The sequence below is a fragment of the Gekko japonicus genome, unplaced genomic scaffold (assembly GCF_001447785.1).
Source record: "Gekko japonicus isolate JY-2015 unplaced genomic scaffold, Gekko_japonicus_V1.1 scaffold14, whole genome shotgun sequence".
NCBI classification, from domain to species: Eukaryota; Metazoa; Chordata; class Lepidosauria; order Squamata; family Gekkonidae; genus Gekko; species Gekko japonicus.
Window position 1 is genome coordinate 933,787 of NW_015176452.1, and position 21,595 is coordinate 955,381.

Consider the following 21,595-nt stretch of genomic DNA (forward strand, 5'->3'; position numbering starts at 1 on the left):
TGGTACCATATTAAGGAGGACTTTGACTGCCCTATGCAATTCCATTGATTTCCTACTTGAGTACACTATTCATGACCTATTGTTAATCTTATTGTAGTGTTCACATTAATTTTCTGCTGCTTTTGCCAATGAAGAACGCAGCGATGAAAACATAACAGTGTAATAAAACATGCATTTCTCCATATTTTCATCTACACGTCAAAGTATGATAAGCATCTTCTGTAATCTGAAAGGTTCCAAACAGTTAACTCTGGACAGACCAAGTATCTATTGCCAACACAGCTGTTCCATGCAGGCAATCCCAGCCTTTCTCAGTATGAGTTTCATAGAAACTTCTGGTGAATTCAGAATTTTTCTACTTTCATCACAAAACTGTGAGCTCACTATGAAATACGTAGCTGAAAACTTAAAATTCTCAGACTATCATGCTAAATGTTAAGATCACTACAAGCAAAACAACTGGCTTACCTGTAACTGGTGTTTTGTCAGTGTGCATCTGCACATTCACACTGATGCTCTTTGTGCCTGTGCAGAGCTATGATATGGAAGCTTCTAGAGATAGCTACTATATGCAGAGATCTTATTCCCCCAGGGTGCTAACTTAGACTCGGAAACCCAGAGTATGAAGAGCTGTGTACTCCTGCTCAGTTCATCCCAAAGAATGTAAGTACAAGGTAGCAAAGTTAAAAAAGACACCTGTTGCAAGGAAGTTGGGTAGGTCATGTAAATGCATACACTTGAAGAACAACAGTTATATGTCAGCAAACTGTTTTTACTTCTTTATGGTCTCTGTGCAACAGATTGATACAGACTACCTGTAGAAGTAAGTCTAGCTTAGATTGCATAGAGTCCAGAGCCATTTTCACAGCTTTTTCTACTATTGGAGTGATTGTTTCTTGTAATTGTTTCTTGTAAAAAAAAGTTGGAGATCTGTAACCATTGGTGTTAGAACATTTTTTCCTTCTTCTACTCCAGCCATTTCAAAATACTGAGTTAAAAACAGAGAATCTCTCCAGCTCTTTGTCAATAAAATCTCTGCAATCACAGAGCATTCTATGCTTACCCAGTTACATTAAAAATAAGAGGGTTCCCAGGCAAGGCAGACAGTCTTATCATTTAGTTGTAATACAGACTTATCAATTGTTTACAAGAACCTCAGAGCATAATATACTTTACAGTTTTCAACAAACAGCAAAGTGTACACAATGAGTTATAAGGAAATGGCGTAGTGAAAGTTAAAAATATATGCTTAATAATTCATTAATTCTTCCTTCTTTCTTCTTGATTTTAGTTTATGGTCCAGATAATAAAATGTAGATATTCATAATCCGAATTAAATGTCTTTCTATGAATCCTTATGGCTGAGTTATAATTCCAGGGAAGATAGGTTTCCATTTCAATATTAGAGTCTGATACTAATTACAGTATTCCAAAGATTTATAATCCACAATATGGTTTTGTAATCCCAAGTATAATGATATCACATTTATAAATCTGTTTCACAATTTTCTTCAGACATCAACCTTCTCTTCTTTAGCCCAATAAATGTATTAAGAAAGTTCCTTTCTCTTCTTTTCATAGCCGCTTTAGAGAAGTGGGGGGAGGAGATCCTCACTCCTCCCTTTCTCTCCCCCCTTACAAACAATTTAAAGGGCTTAATCAGTGGAAAAGTTCCTAATAATATTGCAGTTATAAGAAGATAAATCACTCACAGTGATTTATCTTCTTATATTATTTTGCTGAGATGTTCTGTTTCCTCCTTGCCCCGTGAGTCATGACTTCATGTCCATGACTGCCATGGACACTCTCACTGAGATCTTGCTGGAGGTGGTCTTGGACTGTCACTGAGATCTTGCTGGAGGTGGTCTTTCGGTGCAACGAGAATGGCTGGCTCCAGGACTTGCTCCCGTGAAGCCACCGGATCACTGGATCCTTAAGAGGAGTTCAGGGGCTCCTAAACTCCAATGAGCTCTCCGGAGAGGAGCTCATGGATACAGACTAGCAAGATGACCTTCCTGGAGGTGGGTACGAAAGCTCTTGGGAAAAGGGGGGAGGAAGTGTAGCCCAAATGTCAAGAACATAACATTTAAAGAAAGTCAAATTTCTGGATGCAGATGGCTGGTGTATATAATTATGGTGGGGAGAACCCCAGGCAGATGGCCAAAGACATATCCATGTTTCTGGAATAACATGTATCTGTTGTGGGAGTTACCCAAGAGTTAGGGATCATAACAGAATTGTATCGCATGTGAAAACCTACAAATGATTATCATGGGAGAGACTCACTGTATACTATTATAGCCTGAGTAATAGATAGGTTGCTATTTCCTGTAACACAGTTAAGTCATGTCCAAACAGAGGGAAAGCGCTCTTGTAACATTTAAGAACTGCATCACAATTGTTTTTGTGATGTGTTTTTAATAAGCTTTGTTTTTAACCGTTAGCAGCTTGGGTAGCCCTGATGAAAGCTAGGCACATTTTTAAAATAAATAAATAAATAAATAAATAAATAGATGTAGCTGCCTGGGCTGTCTCCTGCCTGGTGGATAGCAAAAGGAGGGGTGATGTACTTTATGTATATCTTCCAGAGGCATATCTTTGTTGGTGCAATGCCTGTGGCTGACTGTACTACTTCACTAGGCAAACTCAAGGAGAAAACACAAGGTCATAACTCCCAAGAGTTATCCTACCCTGTCATCAGGGTAGGATATGGATGGGAGGGGATGTCACAAACCAGTGCAAGTCCACCAACAGAAAGGCTGTAACATACTCTGTAGGATGAACAGAAGCTCATTTCAGATTTTCTCAAAAAAGTATCTGATGAACCAATTCTGCAGAGAATGAAGGCATAGCCTCGCATACTGGACTACATAAATGATGCCTGTCTTCACAGCAAACCATAGAACCATATAATCCTGTGGCCAGACTGATATGTGGAAGCTGGCCTCCTTAAAGATAAGGATAAACTCAATACCACTGTTTCAAAAAGAGCAAGACAGAAGCAAGAGTCACCATCCAGAACTATTTAGTGTACGGAGTTGTTCACATCTCTAAAATCAAAGATCAGCTGAAGACTTACATCCCTCTCTAAAATGGTGAAGCACCTAGAATAGGACCCAAAGTCACTGCGGAAGCAAGGCAGAGCCTCCACTGCATCTCTTTGCAAGAGGGAATCCCTCTCTCAGTCTGGGATAAACACAGAAATTTTTATGGTGAATCCCATTCTGATGGTGGTAGGGACCCCGCATAATTATGTTATAGTCTCCTGGACTAAGCAATATTGATGAAGGCAAGGAATGGGAGGCACTGGGAAGTCATATGAAGCTCCAAAAGCTCAAGCAGCCTCTGAGTGAAACAGAGGAACATTGCAACAAGAGAGGGCTAAGAACCTGTGTGGTGTGGGAAAAGGCTTGCTGAAAAAAGATCAGTGAGAAGCAACATGGGTGAAGCTTGATTGTCCTTGTACATATCCAGGATCTCAGCTTCTTGTAACAAGGTGGATGGTAAAATATCCACCAACCCTGCCACAGAAAGTAATTCCATGCTCCATTCCATCAAGCTTTTCTGTAGCCAGCGTTGGGGGAGGGTATGAAACCTAATGGCTCTTGCCCACATAAAATCAATGACAATAAGTTTGATGTTGGGTGTGCAGCCCTCTTATTAGACCCTGAAAAGGATCTCAATCCACCTTAAAATGATGAAGTAAAAAATGGCACAATTTATGAGTTACGGTAGGAAAGGAAGTCTTGGCAAGAAGACTTAAGAAAGTGGACTGCCCCGAATACCAAGTTTTTCCTCATGAGTAGGCAGTTAAACTCTATGTAAATTAGCTGCTCTGAATATGATCAGAAACAATTTTTGAGTAGTAACAAACTGAATTCTCTATCAGGATCACTACAGTCTGACAGAAAAGAGCTCTCTTCCTATTTAGAAAAAATAGCAGTCAAGTGGTTAATCGTGCCTAAACAGAAGTTAATACCAACTGCTGTGGACTGTCTAAACTATTAGTGGTAAAGAAAGTGTGGGGTGGCAGAGATGTTTGAGCCCAGAAAACTTGGGTGAGAAGGAAGATCAGGGAAAATCCTCTGCACTTTTATGAAGTTGATGGATTTCAGAGACACTACGAGCCACAGTTCCCTCTAAGCTGTGCTAGGGGGCGCTGGCACACAACATTTCAGAGGCCTGCTCAGAAGATTTCGGCTTCAGCTCACAAACAACGGAGGCTGAGAGCACCTCCTTCTGGAGACCATAGAATTGGACCCCCTCGTCCAATCTTTTTTAAACTTGGGGTTTTTTTTGAGGAGAGCAGCTATGCTACAAATTTGGTGTCTCTACCTCAAAAAACAGCCCCTCCCCCCCCCGAGTCCCAGATACCCCTGAATTGATTCTCCATTATAACCATTATAACCTATGGGGCCATTGACTATAATGGTCCCCCCCTCCCATAGGCTATAATTGAGCCAGAAAAACACACCTATAAGCTTTACAGTATGATTTGTAAGCTGCCTTGAGTCACAGAGAAAAGTGGCATATAAATATTTGAATAAATAAGTTGGGAAGATTGATAAACATCCTAGCAACTTCCTGTTTGTTAGGATGGGCAGGGTTCTGACAGTGATTGTTCTACCTCTGTTATTCTTGACCTTTAATGCTGGTTGTAATATTTCATTTAAAAAAACCCCAAAGTAGACTGCAATGAGGAGGGGACCTGGCAACTCTAACACTGAGAGGATTTTTTTAAAATGTCAACAGCACTTGAAGGTCATGTTTAGCACCATTACTGAGGGACAAAAAATGTAACTAACTCACCAACAATGGACAAAAAAACTAGTTCAAATAAAATTTTCAAAGAAAAATCAAAGCTGCGGTAGACAAAAGAGAACAGAGTAGGAAGATGCAGCTTCTCTCACTCTGGGTATGCTCAGTCCAACCTGGAGCCTTGGAGGAAAGAGATCTCTGTACCTACCTATAAGCTAGGTCTAGAAGTTTCCAAATTGTAGCTCTGCATAGGCACAGATGACCACAAAGAAGTAACATTAACAGAAAAGGAGTAAGCCATATCAACACTTCTTCCTACCAATCTTTAATCCTTCTATCTGGCAAATTTCTTGGCTTCTCAGATATATCCAGTCTTCTGTCTCCATAAAGATAAATATTCTCCTTTGACTAGGCAATTACGCTATTTACTGCCTGGCAATTTGCCCAGTATTTCCACATCTACCCAAAGCAAGACAGTTGGCTCAGAATCAAAACTGCTATTCATAAACATTCAGAGGCTCTGGTTACCTGAAGCAGGAGGATAAATGAGAGGGCAAAAATAGTGACAGTTTTATAGCAACCATCAATGTAAAACAAGTCCTTCTGGCCCACTTATTATGTTAGTTTCAGGGTATGAATTAACAGTTCCCTTTCTGAAGCTAAACATATTGGCCCTGAGCCAGCCAACAACCTACTGCACACAGTAGGAGCTATGTACACGCAGTTGGGTGCTTTTGCTTACACTAGCAATCTAACAGGCTCTTCTGAACAGACAAATCACATTTGGAACTACCCTATGTTTAAAAGTACAGGTTTGTGGTTTGGTGAGGGACTGCTTGAATCCAAATGAAAACAAAAGATTTGACTGCGTGCACAGGCCTCTAAACTACAACTATTATTTGAATTATACACAACTAGAAGTTGTTGCAGTTTAGCGATGAAATCAATGACCTAGCTGCATTTAGTTTATAGCATTCCCCAATTCTTATATTTCTGACACAAAAGTACAGAAACAGTCATGTATCACCATATTTAAACTATAAACAGAATTTCAAAACCGTATTAACCACACATCTATGTAGCAGCAGCCACTATTTTTCTTTTCTTCAAATATTAGTCTTATCTACATTTTCAGACATTTTTCATTACTCTCTTACTACATTCAAGTTTCCTGATAAAGTGTTTCTGAAACTATTTCATCAGGATCAACTGCCATCCTGTTGTGATTCTTCTGACTGCAGGCAAAGTTAATTTAAGCTGCCTGGTAGTTCTTTCCAATAACTTTCATTTTCCAAGCAAGCATGTATATTGAAACATCCACCATATCATTTTGCAGAACAATTCATGAAACTGACTGGTCTAGCTGGAACTAGGTCCATTCTATTTAAAATACTGGGACAGCTGCCAGTTGAAGATTATCCTTCAAAGAATAGTCTTTCATTAAATACCATTTTTATGACTGGATACCATTAATTAGTGTTTTAGATGACTTTGATGTAAAATAATGAAGCTTAGGAACTTTTACAGAGATTATTTTATCTGCAATGCAGACTAAAAAGAGCAGCATAGTTTCTTCTAGTCAGTCCCATCACCATTCTAATTTTATTTCATACAGATTTTACCCACATTATCTGCTAAAAATGACTCTAAGATTAGAATAAATATATACTTGCAAAAATATGTAAAAATATACTTTTCAAGCTATTCTGACTTGGAACAAATAATTCCTATGAAAGCTCATATTTATTTTGAGTCCCTACAGTTCATATGGGAGCTGCGGTGGCTCAAGTGGTTAAGACGCTGAACTGCAGGCTGTGGAAGGTCGGTAGTTCAGCGGTTCAAGACCCGGGTGCCGCAAGACGGAGTGAGCTCCCGTCTCTAGTTCCAGCTCCTGCCAACCTAGCAGTTCGAAAGCAAGAAATTGTAAGTAGATAAATAGGTACCACTTTGGTGGAAAGGTAACAGCGTTCCGTGTGCCTTGGTGTTTAGTCATGCCGGCCACATGACCACGGAAACGTCTTCGGACAGCGCTGGCTCTTCGGCTTTGAAACGGAGATGAGCACCGCAACCCTAGAGTCGGATTCGACTGGCTTTCGAGCAAGGGAACCTTTACCTTTACCTTACAGTTCATATATTTTGTTCCCTAACTGTAGCATTAATTCTCTCTGCCATGCATATTACATTTTGTCCCAAAATTGTTTTACATTTCCAATTTAGAGCCTCTGACTTCTCCACAACTATTACCTAGGACCATCTCAGATTGTTAGTCTTTTAATCCTTTAGCTGAACCCTGGATTCTCTCAGAGACTCTCAATTGCTTTCCATGGAATCTAGCCCCTTTTGACAGCCTTTTAGACTCAACCACCACACTTGACCATTTTAAACAAGAATTAGGAACTTCTAAATGACAAAATCAAGCTCCGGAAGATGCCATAACTATTACTATTACAGGCGATCTTTAGACACTTGGAAATATCAATTCCTCTAATTCTGAAAAGCAACATTTCTAAAAGGGCAGAAATAATATTAAAGAACATACCATTAATTAATTAATTGGATTCCTTCAATCGCCCTCCCCTGGCAAGCTGAGCTCACAGCAGTGTACAACATGGTCATAAAACGTCAATTAAAAACAAGTTAAAACCAGTAACTGAGAAATATAGCTGGAGATGGCACAAGAAAAGCCAGTACTGTCACTATCTCACAGAAGGAGCGAAGGGGGGTGGGAGTGACAGGATGGAACTGTCACTGTCCTCAACCTCAATACTAAGTTCAGGTTAAGTATAACTGACTCGTTTAATTCTTGCAGATTTGTTTTGCTTTCTAATTAGGGATGGGCATGAACCAATTTACTAATCAAATTTCGTCACAAACAGGGCCACGTTTGTGGTTTGTGCACCTCAGTTTGTGCAATCACTTCTCCCATGAACTGGTTTGGTTTTCACCAAGGTTCGTGTGGTTCATGGGAGTGGTTCATGGGCCAGACATGCTGGAGTGCTAGGCAACTGGAACCCTTTAAAGCCACACCAGCGTGACTCACCAGTGAGCTTAGGAGGCATTTAAATGCCTTCTGAGTTGACTTGCGCAAGTCGTGCTGCCATGGCAGCACAATGCGAGTGAGCTCAGAAGGCTTTTAAATGCTCACTCATGTTGTGCAGCGGCATGACTCACGCAAGTCAACTCATAAGGCATTTAAATGCCTCCTGAGCTCACTGGCGAGTTGTGCCGTGGGGGCGAGGCTTGCAAAAAACATTTAAAGGGAACACATTCCCTTTTAAATGGCTTTTGCAAGTCATACTGAATCACAAACATCACGAAGTTGAACCAGTTCATTAACCAGCGGAGGTCCGTCCCAGTTCGTGAGACCCCATGAACCTTCATGAATCTCCAATTTCCCACTTTGTGCCCATCCCTATTTCTAATGATTTAGACACCATTTGCTCCATGAAGTCTTGGGAAAATATCAATGTACAATAATTTATCTATTCATCTTGAAGTATAGTACTATCCCACATATCCCATTCCCCTTCCACAACATATCAGAAAATACACTATAACAAACTTCAAACAGTTCTGTTAACAATCTCTATCATTTATCAGTACCTCGGCATCCTGAACACTGAATAAAAAAGTTGATTAAATCCAGAAGTGCTATGTCCCTGTCTTGTTTATATGATTCAATCCAGTCATCCACCACAGCCTGTCAACAAAAGAGAAGGAATAGTAAAATAGTTTTAATTTCAGATTGTTGTAAAGACAGAATGCTTTTTTCTACAACAAATTTAACAAGACCGCTTGTGATACGGAAGCTTGTATAAACAGAATTCCTAACAAGCTTTATGGAAGGACAACACTGACTGTTTTTTGTGTGTATGTGATAATTTTATCTCACTCCATGAACTTCACAGAGATCAAAACTGTGCAGTGTTTCAATCAGAATTTTAAAACTATTTGGAAGAAGTATATTCAGTCACCTCCTAACTGTCCACCCTACCACCTGCTCCCTTGATCCGTGCGTGCCCTTTGTGGCTAATTAAAGCTGACCACGAGGGGTTTTGAGGTGCCTTATGGGAGATTATCAACAAGTCCCTCTTGGAGGGACTGTTCCCCAAGGCAGCAGTGGTCCACCCCCTCTTTAAAAAAGCCATTTTATCCTATACTATTGTAAATTTATGTTGTTTTTATGTAAGCCACCCTGAGCCGGCCTTGGCCGGGAGGGCGGGGTAAAAATTTAATTAATCAATCAATCAATCTTTGGACCAGGCCGAATTGGCCAACTATTGGCCGGTTTCTAACTTGCCCTGTCTGGGCAAGATAATAGAGAGGGCCGTGGCGGTTCAGTTACAGGGCTTTTTGGATGACACTTCCACTTTTGATCCCTTCCAGTTCGACTTTCACCCAGGCCATGATCCGGGCATCTGGATCGAGGCAGATCGGCAGTGCTGTTGTTGTTGGACCTGTCGGCTGCATTTGACACCATCGACCATCAGCTACTGATCCACTGCCTCGCCAATGTGGGAATTCAGGGGCTAGCCTTGCAATAGCTTGCCTCCTTTCTCCAAGGTCGGGGACAAAGGGTAGCACTAGGGGAACAGCTATCCCAGAGACACCCACTGGATGGTGGTGTGCCTCAAGGGGCAGTGCTGTTCCCGATGCTTTTCAACATCTACATGCGCCCCCTTGCCCAGATTGCCCAGAGGCATGGGCTGGATTGTCACCAGTATGCGGATGACACCCAGCTCTATCTGATGTTGGGTGGTCAGTCCGACTCCAAACCGGAAAATCTGGATCGAGCGTTACAAGCCGTGGCTGGTTGGCTTAGACTGAGCTGACTGAAACTGAATCTGACTGAGGTCCTCTGCCTGAGTCAGAGTGGGTCGGGGTTAGGGATCCCACTCCCGATTTCGATGGGGCTCCATTGGTGCCAGTGTCGGAGGTTAGGAGCTTGGGAGTGCTCCTGGATGCCACCTTAACCATGGAGGCCCAGGTAGCAGCCACTGTCAAATCAGCCTTTTACAATCTTTGGCTGATCAGGAAGCTGGTTCCCTTCCTCGAACGCAACGACCTGGCAAAAGTGATTCACGCGATGGTCACCTCGAGACTGGAGTACTGTAATGCTCTCTACATGGGGCTGCCCTTGTTTCAAATCCGGAAGCTGCAGCTGGTTTAATTTGGCAATAGAGGTTTTAGCCATCAAGCCATTATGGGGCTCCTGAGCATGCTCAGTTGGGCCAGGCACGAAAATCCTTTTAAGAGAGCTTGCTACAGCACCGGCAGATCCAGCGCAGGCGCACTAGATCCCATTGGTGTGAAGCACAGAGACCACGAATAAGATCAGCCCATACAAGCAATATAATTAGATGTCTTAATTCCGAGAGCTCCAGCTGAGTAGAAACGGCGACCAATGGAATCCAACTTCTTGCTCTCCTTATCGGAAGGGGTAGCAAGGGTACATTTACTCTTTGAGGCAGACAACATGACCATGGATCAAGTTGGGCTTGGGGTGGATACGTAGGAATTCAGCCTTCGTCTCTTGGACCCAATACATATGATCCAGACGTCTGGACGACACTGGAGCGGAAGATGGCTTGTCCAATGGGGCCTTCACTGCCTCTAAGAGGACGGTCGACATCGGGAGGGCGATCGACGTGGAGGTATCGATTTGCATGACATCGAAGACAGCGTCCGACACCGAAGGTTGGGGTTGGACTATCGACAGTCCCAGGGAATATGCCATCCTCTTGACCAAATCTCTGTACGAAGAAAGATCCTCCGAGGGAGAGATCAGCAGATTGTCTGACACCGTAGGCTTTGGCGAAGGATCCTCAGGCGACTCAAGGCGTTCCGAATCATCGGTGCCGGTATCGGAGATGGAGGATCTGGAAGGCGATGCCAGTGCCGTAGGCGTATCTGGTATTGGAGCAAACTTCGGTAGTAAAGCAGGGGCGGAAGGGAGAGGAGAGGGTGGGCGACGAGGTTCCTCTGGAGCTTTAGATTGAGATGCGGAAAGTTTAGAGTTACGTTGGGGAGAGCGTGAACGACGTGACCCACGGTCCCAGTCCGACTGTGGCCTAGGCGTCAGCCATGGCATCGATGCCGACATTGGGTACGAAGTGAGGCATGTGCTGCCTACGGTCCCACGGTACAGGTGGGTCAAAGTAGGTTGGGGAGTGAGATCTCAATTCCCGTCTGGGCGAGTATGAGAGCATGGGTCTGGAATGACGGTACTCAGGGCACTCCCCAGATCGATATAGATGTCCCTCGCGTCTGGGGGACTGGGATCATCGATATCGAGAGTCCAGCCGAGATCGATTGCTTGCCCAAGAAACAGCCAAAGGAGAGCAATCTATACGAGACCTACATGGGACAATCTCTTTGGCTTCCCACTGCAAGGCTGAGATTGGTCCAGTGTCAACGGAGACCTCCGATACTGGGGGGGGGGGTGCAGTTGCCGAATGGGTGTGTCCAATAACAAAATCGTAGGTAGCTCCGGTACGGAAGAGTTCTCGATGTCAGGTTGTAACCGCTTAAGAGGGGTCAATGCAGAGCCCTTTTGCACTTTCTTGCCGCTCAAGACTCTGAAACTTACGCACAGTGCCATTAAGAAAAGACTTAGCTTTCTCATGCTTCTCCTTTTTCTTCTTTTTGGCCGGTGTAGAGGTGGAGGAGGCCTCATTCGACGCCGAATGCTTAGAAGACGGTCCCCCGTCCGATGCTGACTTTGCACAGTGAAGGGGGTTCGATGCCAGTGTACCTCCCGATGTTGACAGGAGTGTCGTTGGTTGGTCGGAAGGGGTCTCAGCAGACATCTCTTCGGCAGGCAAGGGGGTCAGTGCGGACTCCCAAAGTGCCAACTCAAAGTCTCGCAGCTCTGTTTCTGCAGGTCTGATTCGAGAACTTCAAGCAATGGCGGCAAGCATCTGGGCGACGTGTTTCTCCCAGGCAGAGAATGCAGAGTGTGTGGCCGTCATGGGGGGCAAGTTTGCTGCCACAGCCGACACACAATTTAAAACATCCCCACTTTTCGGCCATAAAAGAATAAAATTGCACCCAAAGAAAAAGAGGGCTCTCGTATGAGGCGAAGTAAATTCTACCTCAGAGCGAGAGGGGGGGGGTGGAAGGCGGGAAGCAACCCTCAGAAAAAGTTATTTATTTTTTAGGTGAAGAATAAAATAAACGTAGCAAAAGGAAAAAAGAAGAACGATTTGAGTAATCCCTCGTGAGAGGAAAATAACGCTTCTTCACCGACCGGCAGAAAACAAGCTGTTAACAGTGCGGTGGTCAGAAGAGAACTGGCGGGATGTCCGTGCCCTGACTCTTTGGGCACGCGCAGTGGGGTTCCCGTGCATGGCTGGGAGGGAGGCACGAAAATCCCTTTGTGAGCTTTGCATACCACCGATTCGGATCAGCACAGGCACATAATCCCATGGGTGTGATGCACAGAGACCACGAAGAAGATTTTCACCCTAGTTCATTTTTGTTTACTTTTCTATCTCTACTAATAGAGGAAGAAATGATTTTGGGGGAAATTTACTGGATTTTCTTTGTCATGGTTAAGGAGCAAGAGTTCTTCACAAACATTTCATATACCTGTTCAAGGAGATTTAGACTTCTCTAATCTTGGCTGATAGCATGAGGGGATAATCTCAGATCCAGATGAAGTTTGGTTTACATTAGAATACCTGGATGTTCCTTTCTCTTCTAAAGCATTTTTATGACAAAAGAGCAATTGGACATTGCAGATAATTTACTGATAAGGACTGGACCTCACATCTTTCCCATGATTGCCATCCCCCCGCAGGCCTTTTCAATCCTAAGAAAGTTTATTTCTGAGATCATGGGACCCATATGAACCATTAACCATGCAGGCTGGGAGGCTGCAGTAGGAGTGGAATGAAATACCTCCCATCAGTGGAATCTATATGATGCTATCCCCTTAAGACCACTGATGGATTTATTGTTATAGTTCAAGATGGGTAGCCGTGTTGGTCTGTCTGTAGCAGTAGAAAAAAGTAAGAGTCCGGCAGTACCTTAAAGACTAACAGGGTATGAGCTTTTGTGAGTCATTGCTCACTTCTTCAGATTTTTTATTTATAGTCAGGGGTCATTTCGTAGAAAAAGAGGTGCAGGAGCTCATTAGCATAACTCATTACCATAACTCATTAGCATATGACACACACCCTGACATCACCGGAAGTATGTCAGAAGGCAACACCCACCGCTCAGGCTCCTTTCTACCTTGAGGAACAAAAAAATCCACTAGTCCTAGAATATATATTTTTAATGGTGATTTATTTAGATGTCTACTCCAATTCCCTCTTAATATTTGGAGACGTGGAATAGAAGACAAAGCAAAAGTATGACCATTATTTAAAATCTGCTTAATTCAGAAGAATCTATGATAGGCACCAACAATTTTACCTGCATAGCACTTTTGCCCATCTTCACCACCTCAAACAAAGTGACAGGATCTCCCTCTCCATTCTGCTGAGGGTGACCATTAGCTCTTCCTCGACCTGTTCCTCTAATTCCAGGTTCTGAACGAAACTTCTCTGCTGGAGTCTTTCGAGGCTTCTTATTAGCAGACTGAGAAACAGAAGAACAAGGCGAAAACTTTGATGAATTTAGAACCCCAAGTTTTGAAGTCCCTGTATTAAAAGTTGCCATATTATAATATACATCCTAGACTACAAAAACAATACATAACAAATGGTATATAAAATGGTAAACATGTTGTCAGAAACCCAAGCCCAGGTTTCCCTGGGTTATTGCTCCTGGTCCCTGACATATTTCCCAGACCTGGGGGCACTCAAGGTTGGAAGCACATAAGTAAAGCAGACCTTGTAAGAATATATAAAGGTTTATTAAATGGCTAAAAGAATTCACTACACAGTATCATCGCAACAGTTTATAAACATAAAAACAAAGAAGCTAACTTTTCTAATACATTGTATACCTGAGAATAAAATGGCAAATCTTCTTGCAGTATAAAATCCAAGCAGTAGCATAAAATCATTCTATATGTTGCAGTCAATCATGATGAAGCATAACATATCAATGCATACTAGCATGGGTGTTAGCATGACTCTCCCAAGCCTGTACCCTTATAGCTCTCTACCTTAAGGTGTCAGGTGGTTACTATGTTCCAATCAAGGATCTTCTTCTGAGGAACTTTCCAGAGGAAGTTGGCAACTGTTCCTAATTCCCTCCTCCCATCTAGTTATACAACTGAGTGCAGGTTCTCATGATTAACCTTGAGTTTGGCCTTGAAAGAGATAAGGATGGTAACTGCAGAGATGCAAACATCATGAACACTTGTGAGCCAGACTAGGTCTTCTAATATTCATGTTAATCCATGAGGGGAAAGTAGGGTGCTTCACCTCACACAAGTGTAAATGTATTTTCTTCTTATCAACTTTGTATAAAATAAGCAGAGTCAAAATTAAAGGCATGCCACATAGCAGATACCTCTGCAGCTTCAATTCTTGTACTATATTGGAGAAATCACAGATGCAGTGTGTTGTAGAAAACGTACAATTTTGTATGAGAATTTTCAGACCAGCAGCAGCATATTCAGCAGCAGTTTTGTGTAGAACTGGACACAAAACTGAAGTCCATGATAACAAGCCACATGCAGCTCGCAAGCCACTGAGTACCACTACTTTACATCATTCAGTGGTGATGGATGAATTAATTTCTTAAATTGCTTTCTATACCGGCTCCAATATTTAATTAAATTGAGCTTTTTAATTAATCCTAGATTATGAACCACTGGTTCATAGGTTAGAGGTCAGCTTTTTGTCATGGTGAAGACAACTAGGGTTGCCCCTATATTTATCGATGTACTTGTCATAGCTTTAATAAAATAATGAGAAACTGAAGATGTCAGGATTAGAATTTGTGGTAGCAATAATCAGAAAATTCTGTCATTGAAAAACCTAATTGCAAAGGCTGAAAAATGAGTCTGGCTCCTAGTTTTTTGGGCTATATTCAACAGCCAAAGAAATTTGTTAAGGCCTGCTTTAACATTTTTTTGAAACACCATGTAATATTATGAAGTCAAAATTGGCTGACTTAACTGCAGCAGAGCATGTTTGTTAGGATAGGAAATGCAGTATTTGGCCTTATTGCTTCATGACTTCAAAAACTGCAATTTCTGAATGTTATTTGTAATATCATGTCAGGAGGGGCTGTGGCTTAGTGGTAGAGCATCTGCTTGGCAGATGTAAAATACCTCTGCCTCAAGACCTTGGATGGCCATTGCTAGTCTGAGTAGACAATACCAACTTTGATGGACCAATGGTCCGATTCAGTATAAGGCAGTTTCACATCCCACAGAAATGACCTGAACATTAGTAAAAACATACAATACTTCCACAGAAAAAAAAGCAACGTTGATACACTAATTCGGTCACCATCATAATGGATTCTGGCACAAACTTTGATGCAGGGGCATGTGCCTTTCCATGGGAAAAGGCACAGTTCTTATTACACATCCCAGAACACAAGCCAATAGTAGCTTTGTCTTATTTGCTGTTTATATAACATCAGCTACTGCAGATGAGTGCCACATCAATGAGTTGTGAAGTCAAGAAATGAGATGTTTGAGAGAGTCACTTATTAACGAGAGTTTTTCAAGATCATTCTGCAACAGCAAGTTCCAACATGAATAACACAACTTGTGAACACAACAGCAAGTTCTAACATGATTAACACAACTGTTAATGGATAAAATAATCTAGTTTGCAGGTTTTTTTCTATCAGACATCTTCCTTGATTATGGATGAATACTTCCAGGAATTTTGAAGCCATGGGGAAAACATTTTTCCAAAGGAAAAAAAGGGGGAAATTTTAGGGAAAATCGAAATATATGCAATACTTTCCAATCGAACTTCTTTTACTGCTTTAACAAATGTCGTGAGCAACAGCTAGGAAGGTTCACGACTGGCTGCCACCACTCTGGTATGGGTCTCCTTGGGAGGGTCCAGAGCACCCACCCTACTCCTTTTTACAGGACTTAACAGGTTTCCCCTTGTACATGACCAAATGAGGTGCGAAGACCCAGGCAGAGTAACAAATAGTTTTATTTAACAACAACTTTAGATCAATAATAAGTAGGGGAAAAGATTAGCAAAGTAAAGGCAGGTAAATCAGTAAAATAATAAATCCTAATGCCTCTGTCTTCACAATCCAAGCCTCCCCTAGGTGTCTGCTCACAATCTTATTCACCCCTCTTGGACGAGGGATCCCTCTGTCTGCAGCAGCTTCCACCAGGCCTGCTCCCTGAGAGAGAACACTTTCCCACTCTGGGTACAGCCTTTTATCTCCTCTTCCCAGGCACCACCTCCTGTTCCCCTGCTGATGTTGTTTTCCCTTCAAAATCTCCTGTTACCCATGTAGGGTTGCCAAGTGGACTTACCCCTCACGGCGGGGGAGCCTTGCTGCGGTCCGGGAGTTGTTGCTGGACGCGCGCGCCGGCAGCACGTCACCGGAAGTGACGCAGCCACGTTGCTGACCATATGGTTCCCCCCGACGAGCTCGGCCACGCCCCCAAGGTCAGCAACGTGGCTGCGTCACCTCTGGTGACGCAGCTTCGGGGGCGGGGTTCCTCCCGGGGCCCAATTCCGCTGCGGCGGAAATTGGGCCTCTGAAGCAGGAGATTCCCTGTCCCCCGGGCCCATTTGGCAACCCTATACCCATGACAGGGTCAAGAGGGAACCTGGGAAATGTAGGCCCTGATGACTACTACTATGCAGGCTTCTCTGGAGCCACTAGGCCGCACCAGAGCCTGTAGGCCGCACTAGTAGGCCCAGGGTCATGACAACAACATAAAATGCATCATTTATAAATTAGTAAAAGTATATACAATTATAATATTTGGCATATTTATGGGGTTTAAAATTGTGTCTTTGTTTTCCATAAGAAAAATTACATATGTGAGAGAAAGTTACAAACTGCTACATGCTATGCCAATGAAACCCACATACAATTTTTGTCATCTGAGAAATAGGAAAAAATAGAAGTGGAAGGTAGCATTTTCTTTTGTAGTAAACAAAATAATGTATTATTTGGACAGAAACACTTTCATACAGTCACAATGGGTAGGACTACTATCAAATTACATTTTATAACACTGAAAACACTGAACTCTTCAGTAATGTATTACCATTGACTATATTATAGTACGTGGATATATTGCCAAGAGGCAAAAGGTTCTTTTCCACAAAGAGATTCAGAGGCAATAAGCACACAAGTGGTGAAGAAAAATGTTCTATTGAAATTTCTCTGGTAACTCACAGAAAAGAAATCAACGAGGCTTACAAAAATCAAGAGAATATATCTTCATACCCCTTCTACTGATTGGGAGCCCCAAGAATAACAGTGGTCAGGCTCCTAGAATGGGCCAGTGTGCACAGCGCTGCTCCACCTTCCCAGTTTGTTCCAGTTTGCTAACATGGCAATTCCCAGGGACTTATATACTATTTGGGAATACATTGTTTTCACTTGTGTGCATGTTTTTCCCCCATAACGGACCTTCAAGGGGAGTAATAAATCCCAAACCAATTGATAATTGATGCAGGGCGGCAAGTGTGCAATAGAGATAATCCCTACATTCCAATATCAGGTGCATCAGTTTAATATGAAACAACCCATTCCAAAAGTGCAAGATAAATGAACATTACTTGCACAGCGGAAAGAAATTCTAAAAACAAAGTGGGACTCTAGCTAAATACCTGCATACTGGGCTGCACAGGTGAAATGTTGAATGCACCTAACTGGAAGGTCTACTGATGTCAAATCTTCTCAGTCATACTGTGCTTTTATAATTCACTACATCCAATTTTGTTCACTTTTCAAAAAGCATTTATGTTCCTATCAGGTTTAACTGGCCAGGTTAAAAATAGCTGAGGTTATAAGCACTGTTCCCTCTAAGCTGAGTTAGTGTGAGCTAGCTCACAGTTTTATAGCCTCTGGCTCACACATTCCTGTCTTCGCTCAGGAAGGATGGCTCTGCAGCAAACTGATTTATGCAGCAGCCCAATTGCTCACTCACCACTTTAATGCCAGGAGCTCACAGAGTAGAATTTTTGCTCACAAGACTCCATAGTTTAGAGGGAGCATTGGTCATAAGAGAAAGGCTCCTGTAAAGAGTGCTTTTCTTAGCTAGCTCAATAAGCATACTTACTTTGTTTGTGTGCAAGAAAACATTTTTAACAATGCTAATTCTAAAAGGTACCCCATTAAACGGAACTCTTGCCTAAAATGTTGAAAATCTACTACCAGAGTTATGCATAACCCCACTTCCTGAAATTCTGTGGTTGACTCTGCCTTCTGTGGCAGCTATTTTGTGCTTGTGCCCAGCTGCACAAACTGCACCACCACACTTTGTCGGAAATCCAAAGGTGCCAGCAGGCTGAAAAAAAGTGCCACCCCATAGCATCTTATTGCTAAAATTATTTACATTTAAACAAAATATTATTTAAAATGATAACAGCCAGAAAAGTTTTGGTGGGGGGCACATGCCAATGTCACAAAAAATAAAATAAAATAGCTGCCCAGAGCCCGCCCTGGCAGGGAGGGCAAGATATAAATAAAATAAATACATAAATAACCAACCAGTCTCCCAGCCCAAGCCCCCCTGCAGTATGGGAGATACTTCTACTGGCCGCAGACCCTTTGCCATCCCACTCCACTGTGATGGCTGCAGCAGCAGCAGCAGCAGCAGAGAGAGCCTGCCGCCCTTCCCCTTAGGGGACATGACAAAGCCCGAGAAGGAGAGTTGAAGAGAGGAGCCTGCAGGGCCGGAGTGGGGCTTCCCTCCCCTGCCTGCAAGTGCACACTGCTAGCAAGGGACTGGCTGCAAGGGAGGAATTGTGCACCTCCCTCACTCTGGCAGGCCAGTGTCCGCTGGCAGAATCATAGGCCCCTGAGGGCCACCACCCAGGATGGCTCCCAGCTTTGGCCACACAGCTGGCCAGGCCAAGCCATGGACTGGCACTGGGAGCTGAGCAGGGCAGAGAGTGGTGTGGCTGCGGGGTGCTCAGGCTGTTGGTGCACAGCGCTTGCTCACAAACTGCCACGGTCACCTGCAGCTGCCAGAAGCCCCATGGGGAAGACAGGCAGGCATGGCACACTCCCTGCCCTGCCTGGGGGTATGGAGATGGGAGCCCAGCAGCCAGCTGGAGGGCAAGGGAGGGAGCCAGCCAGAGGTTTCCTCTGCAGGGACTAGAGCAGGCTGGGGGGCTTGGGAGGGATGAGGAGAGGAGGGGAGGGGAGGGACTGGGGGATGGGAAGTGAGGGAGCAGGACACATTTGGCAGAGGGTGTCACCCTGAAATGCCCCCTATGGCTACAGGCCTGATGTCTATAGTAGAAGGAGGAGGAGGAGGAGATTGGATTTATACCCCGCTCTTCACTACCTGAAGGAGTCTCAGAGCGGCTTACAAACTCCTTTCCCTTTCCCTCCCCACAACAGACACCCTGTGAGGTAGTTGGGGCCGAGAGAGGTCTGACAGAAACTGCTCTTTTTCAAGAACAGCTGTGCCAGAACTATAGCTTGCCCAAGGTCATCCAGCAGGTGCAAGTGGAGGACTGGGAAATCAAACCCGGTTCTCCCAGATTAGAGTTTGCACACTTAACCACTACACCAAACTGGCACCAAACAAATTATCATCTTCTAATACTACAGACTGTCTTACATTAAAATTTTCATGTTACAAACTCATTCCCTTGGGGGGGGGGGGGGGGGGGGGACAATTTTTTCAGTGTTCCAAATTTCCCAATTTTTTCATTGAAAAGGTCCTCAGTTTTTTTCATTCTATACATTTGGATATAAATGTGTGTGTGCGCACACACACACAAATCTCACTCATTCTTAAAGAGAATTTTTGTTTGCAGTGCTCAAAATTTTCCAGTTTTTCTCTAAGAAAAATGGGAAAAGGTGCTTGAAGACAAAGAGTGGGGAACGTCTGTATCCTCTGCTCTACCCCATACCTTCAAATGTAAAGTAGGCAATAACTACAAACAGGGCACCTCTTTTTTAGTGTGCCCTCCCCCCTTGAGGCTCACCTGACACCTACTTTATTGTCTTTCAGGCATCAAGCCAAAATATATCTTTTTGCCCAGGCTTTTAATTAGTTTTTTATCTTTTTATTTTTTTTACTGGCCTACTTCTGGTCTAATGTCTGTTTTACGACTAGAAGTCTCCTTTAAAAAAGGACTTTGTCACGCATATGCATATTCTGTTGAGATTCAAGAGCTATTCTGAGGCAGTCAATGACGGCTACAAAGAGTTAATTCTCCAGATGATAACAGTTTTACTTAAGAGGAGTCAACAGGTGCTGGGATTAGGCATAAAGCTTTTTCCAAAATTCACATGCCCCCAGACAAATTCCCATCAAAAGAACCAGATTTCTCTCTCATCATCTGTTTTATTCCTTTAGTATCTCACATGTTTTCTGCACTGGTTGTTCAACTGCTATGATAGGGGTAGCTTTCTCTGCTTCTCTCCCCTGCTGTTCAGATCTGGCCACAAAATTCTTACTGTAAGTCAGCATGATCAGGAATTCAACTCAAGTCAAGCTCAAATTTAAATCACAGATTGCTCCTGTTCATGTGGATTACACTTCAATGGATTAAGTATAGTCAGCTAAAGTTTGTGTGTTGTTTTTGGTGAAATTAAATGTGTAACTTTGAGCTTTTTATTTCCGTCCAATTTGTTTAGATAGCCCGCTCCCCCCTTTCTCTGCTGCAAAGTGTTCGTTGTTTTTTTTCCTTGTCGAGGGGGAGTTCCCTTCCCCCCCACTTCCAAAGGGGAGAGCTTTCCGCTAGTTTTCTCGTGTTTTCGCTTAAACTTGACTCACATTTCAATGATGATATCGCTTTAAATTAAAATTCACTCGGGCCACCAAACACCTGATCTTGTGTGTGTCTCTAGTTTCAGAGCCAGTCTGATGTAGTGGTTAAGTGCGCGAACTCTAATCTGGGAGAACCGGGTTTGATTCCCCACTCCTCCACTTGCACCGGGCTGGATGGCCTTGGGCAAGCCGTAGCTCTGATAAGAGCTGTTCTTGAAAAAGAGCAGTTTCCGTCAGAGCTCTCTGAGCCCCGCCTACCTCATAGGGTGTCTGTTGTGGGGAGGGGAAGGGAAAGGAGTTTGTAAGCCGCTCTGAGACACCTTTGGGTAGTGAAGGGCGGGGTATAAATCCAATCTCTTCTTCTTCCTCCTCACAGGAAGTTCCGCAGTGGGATCTTCGGGGCATGGAACAGCCCCCCTTCGCTGGCCAGTCGCCAGAGGAAGGGCTCTCCTAGTGCCCCATGGCTGGGAGCCCTTCGCAAGGGCTCTGGGGTAGGGGCAGACAATCGCACCCCCTCCCAGCCGCGGGCTCTAATGTGCATCACCTTGAGCTCCAGGAGAACGCGGCCGCCATGGCGAGCGCCAAAACAGGAAGTCCTCTTATAGCATTTATTGAATGACCTGCCATCTGAAGACCACACTGGCTGCTGTATGTGAGTCCATTTTGTAATGGCATATAAAGGCAGATATAGCTGATCTTCTGACAAAAATATGCAATCACTAAAATCTGCCTCCATTCCCAAAGACTGGAAAGTAGCTAATATAACCCCTCTCTTTAAAAAAGGTTCCAGAGGAGATCTGGGAAATTACAGGCCAGTCAGTCTAATGTCAATACCAGGTAACTAGGTGGAATTCGTTGTTAAAGACAGAATTAGTAGACACATTGATGAACAAAAGCTATTGAGGAAGAATCAGCATGGATTCTTTAAGGGAAAATCTTGTTGCACTGTTAACCTGTTAGAGTTCTCTGAGGGGGTAAACA

General features: G+C 43.4%; 1 protein-coding gene across 1 annotated transcript in view; it reads right to left on the reverse strand.

Moving 5' to 3' along the window:
• STAG1 (stromal antigen 1) overlaps nucleotides 1-21,595 on the reverse strand; it is a 284,176-nt gene that overhangs the window by 137,334 nt on the left and 125,247 nt on the right. Inside the window, exons 4-5 of the mRNA XM_015426863.1 lie at nucleotides 13,180-13,344; nucleotides 8,362-8,458 (exon numbers count right to left, since the gene is read on the reverse strand). Coding sequence (XP_015282349.1) covers nucleotides 8,362-8,458; nucleotides 13,180-13,344 — 262 coding nt within the window. The remainder of the gene's footprint in view (nucleotides 1-8,361; nucleotides 8,459-13,179; nucleotides 13,345-21,595) is intronic.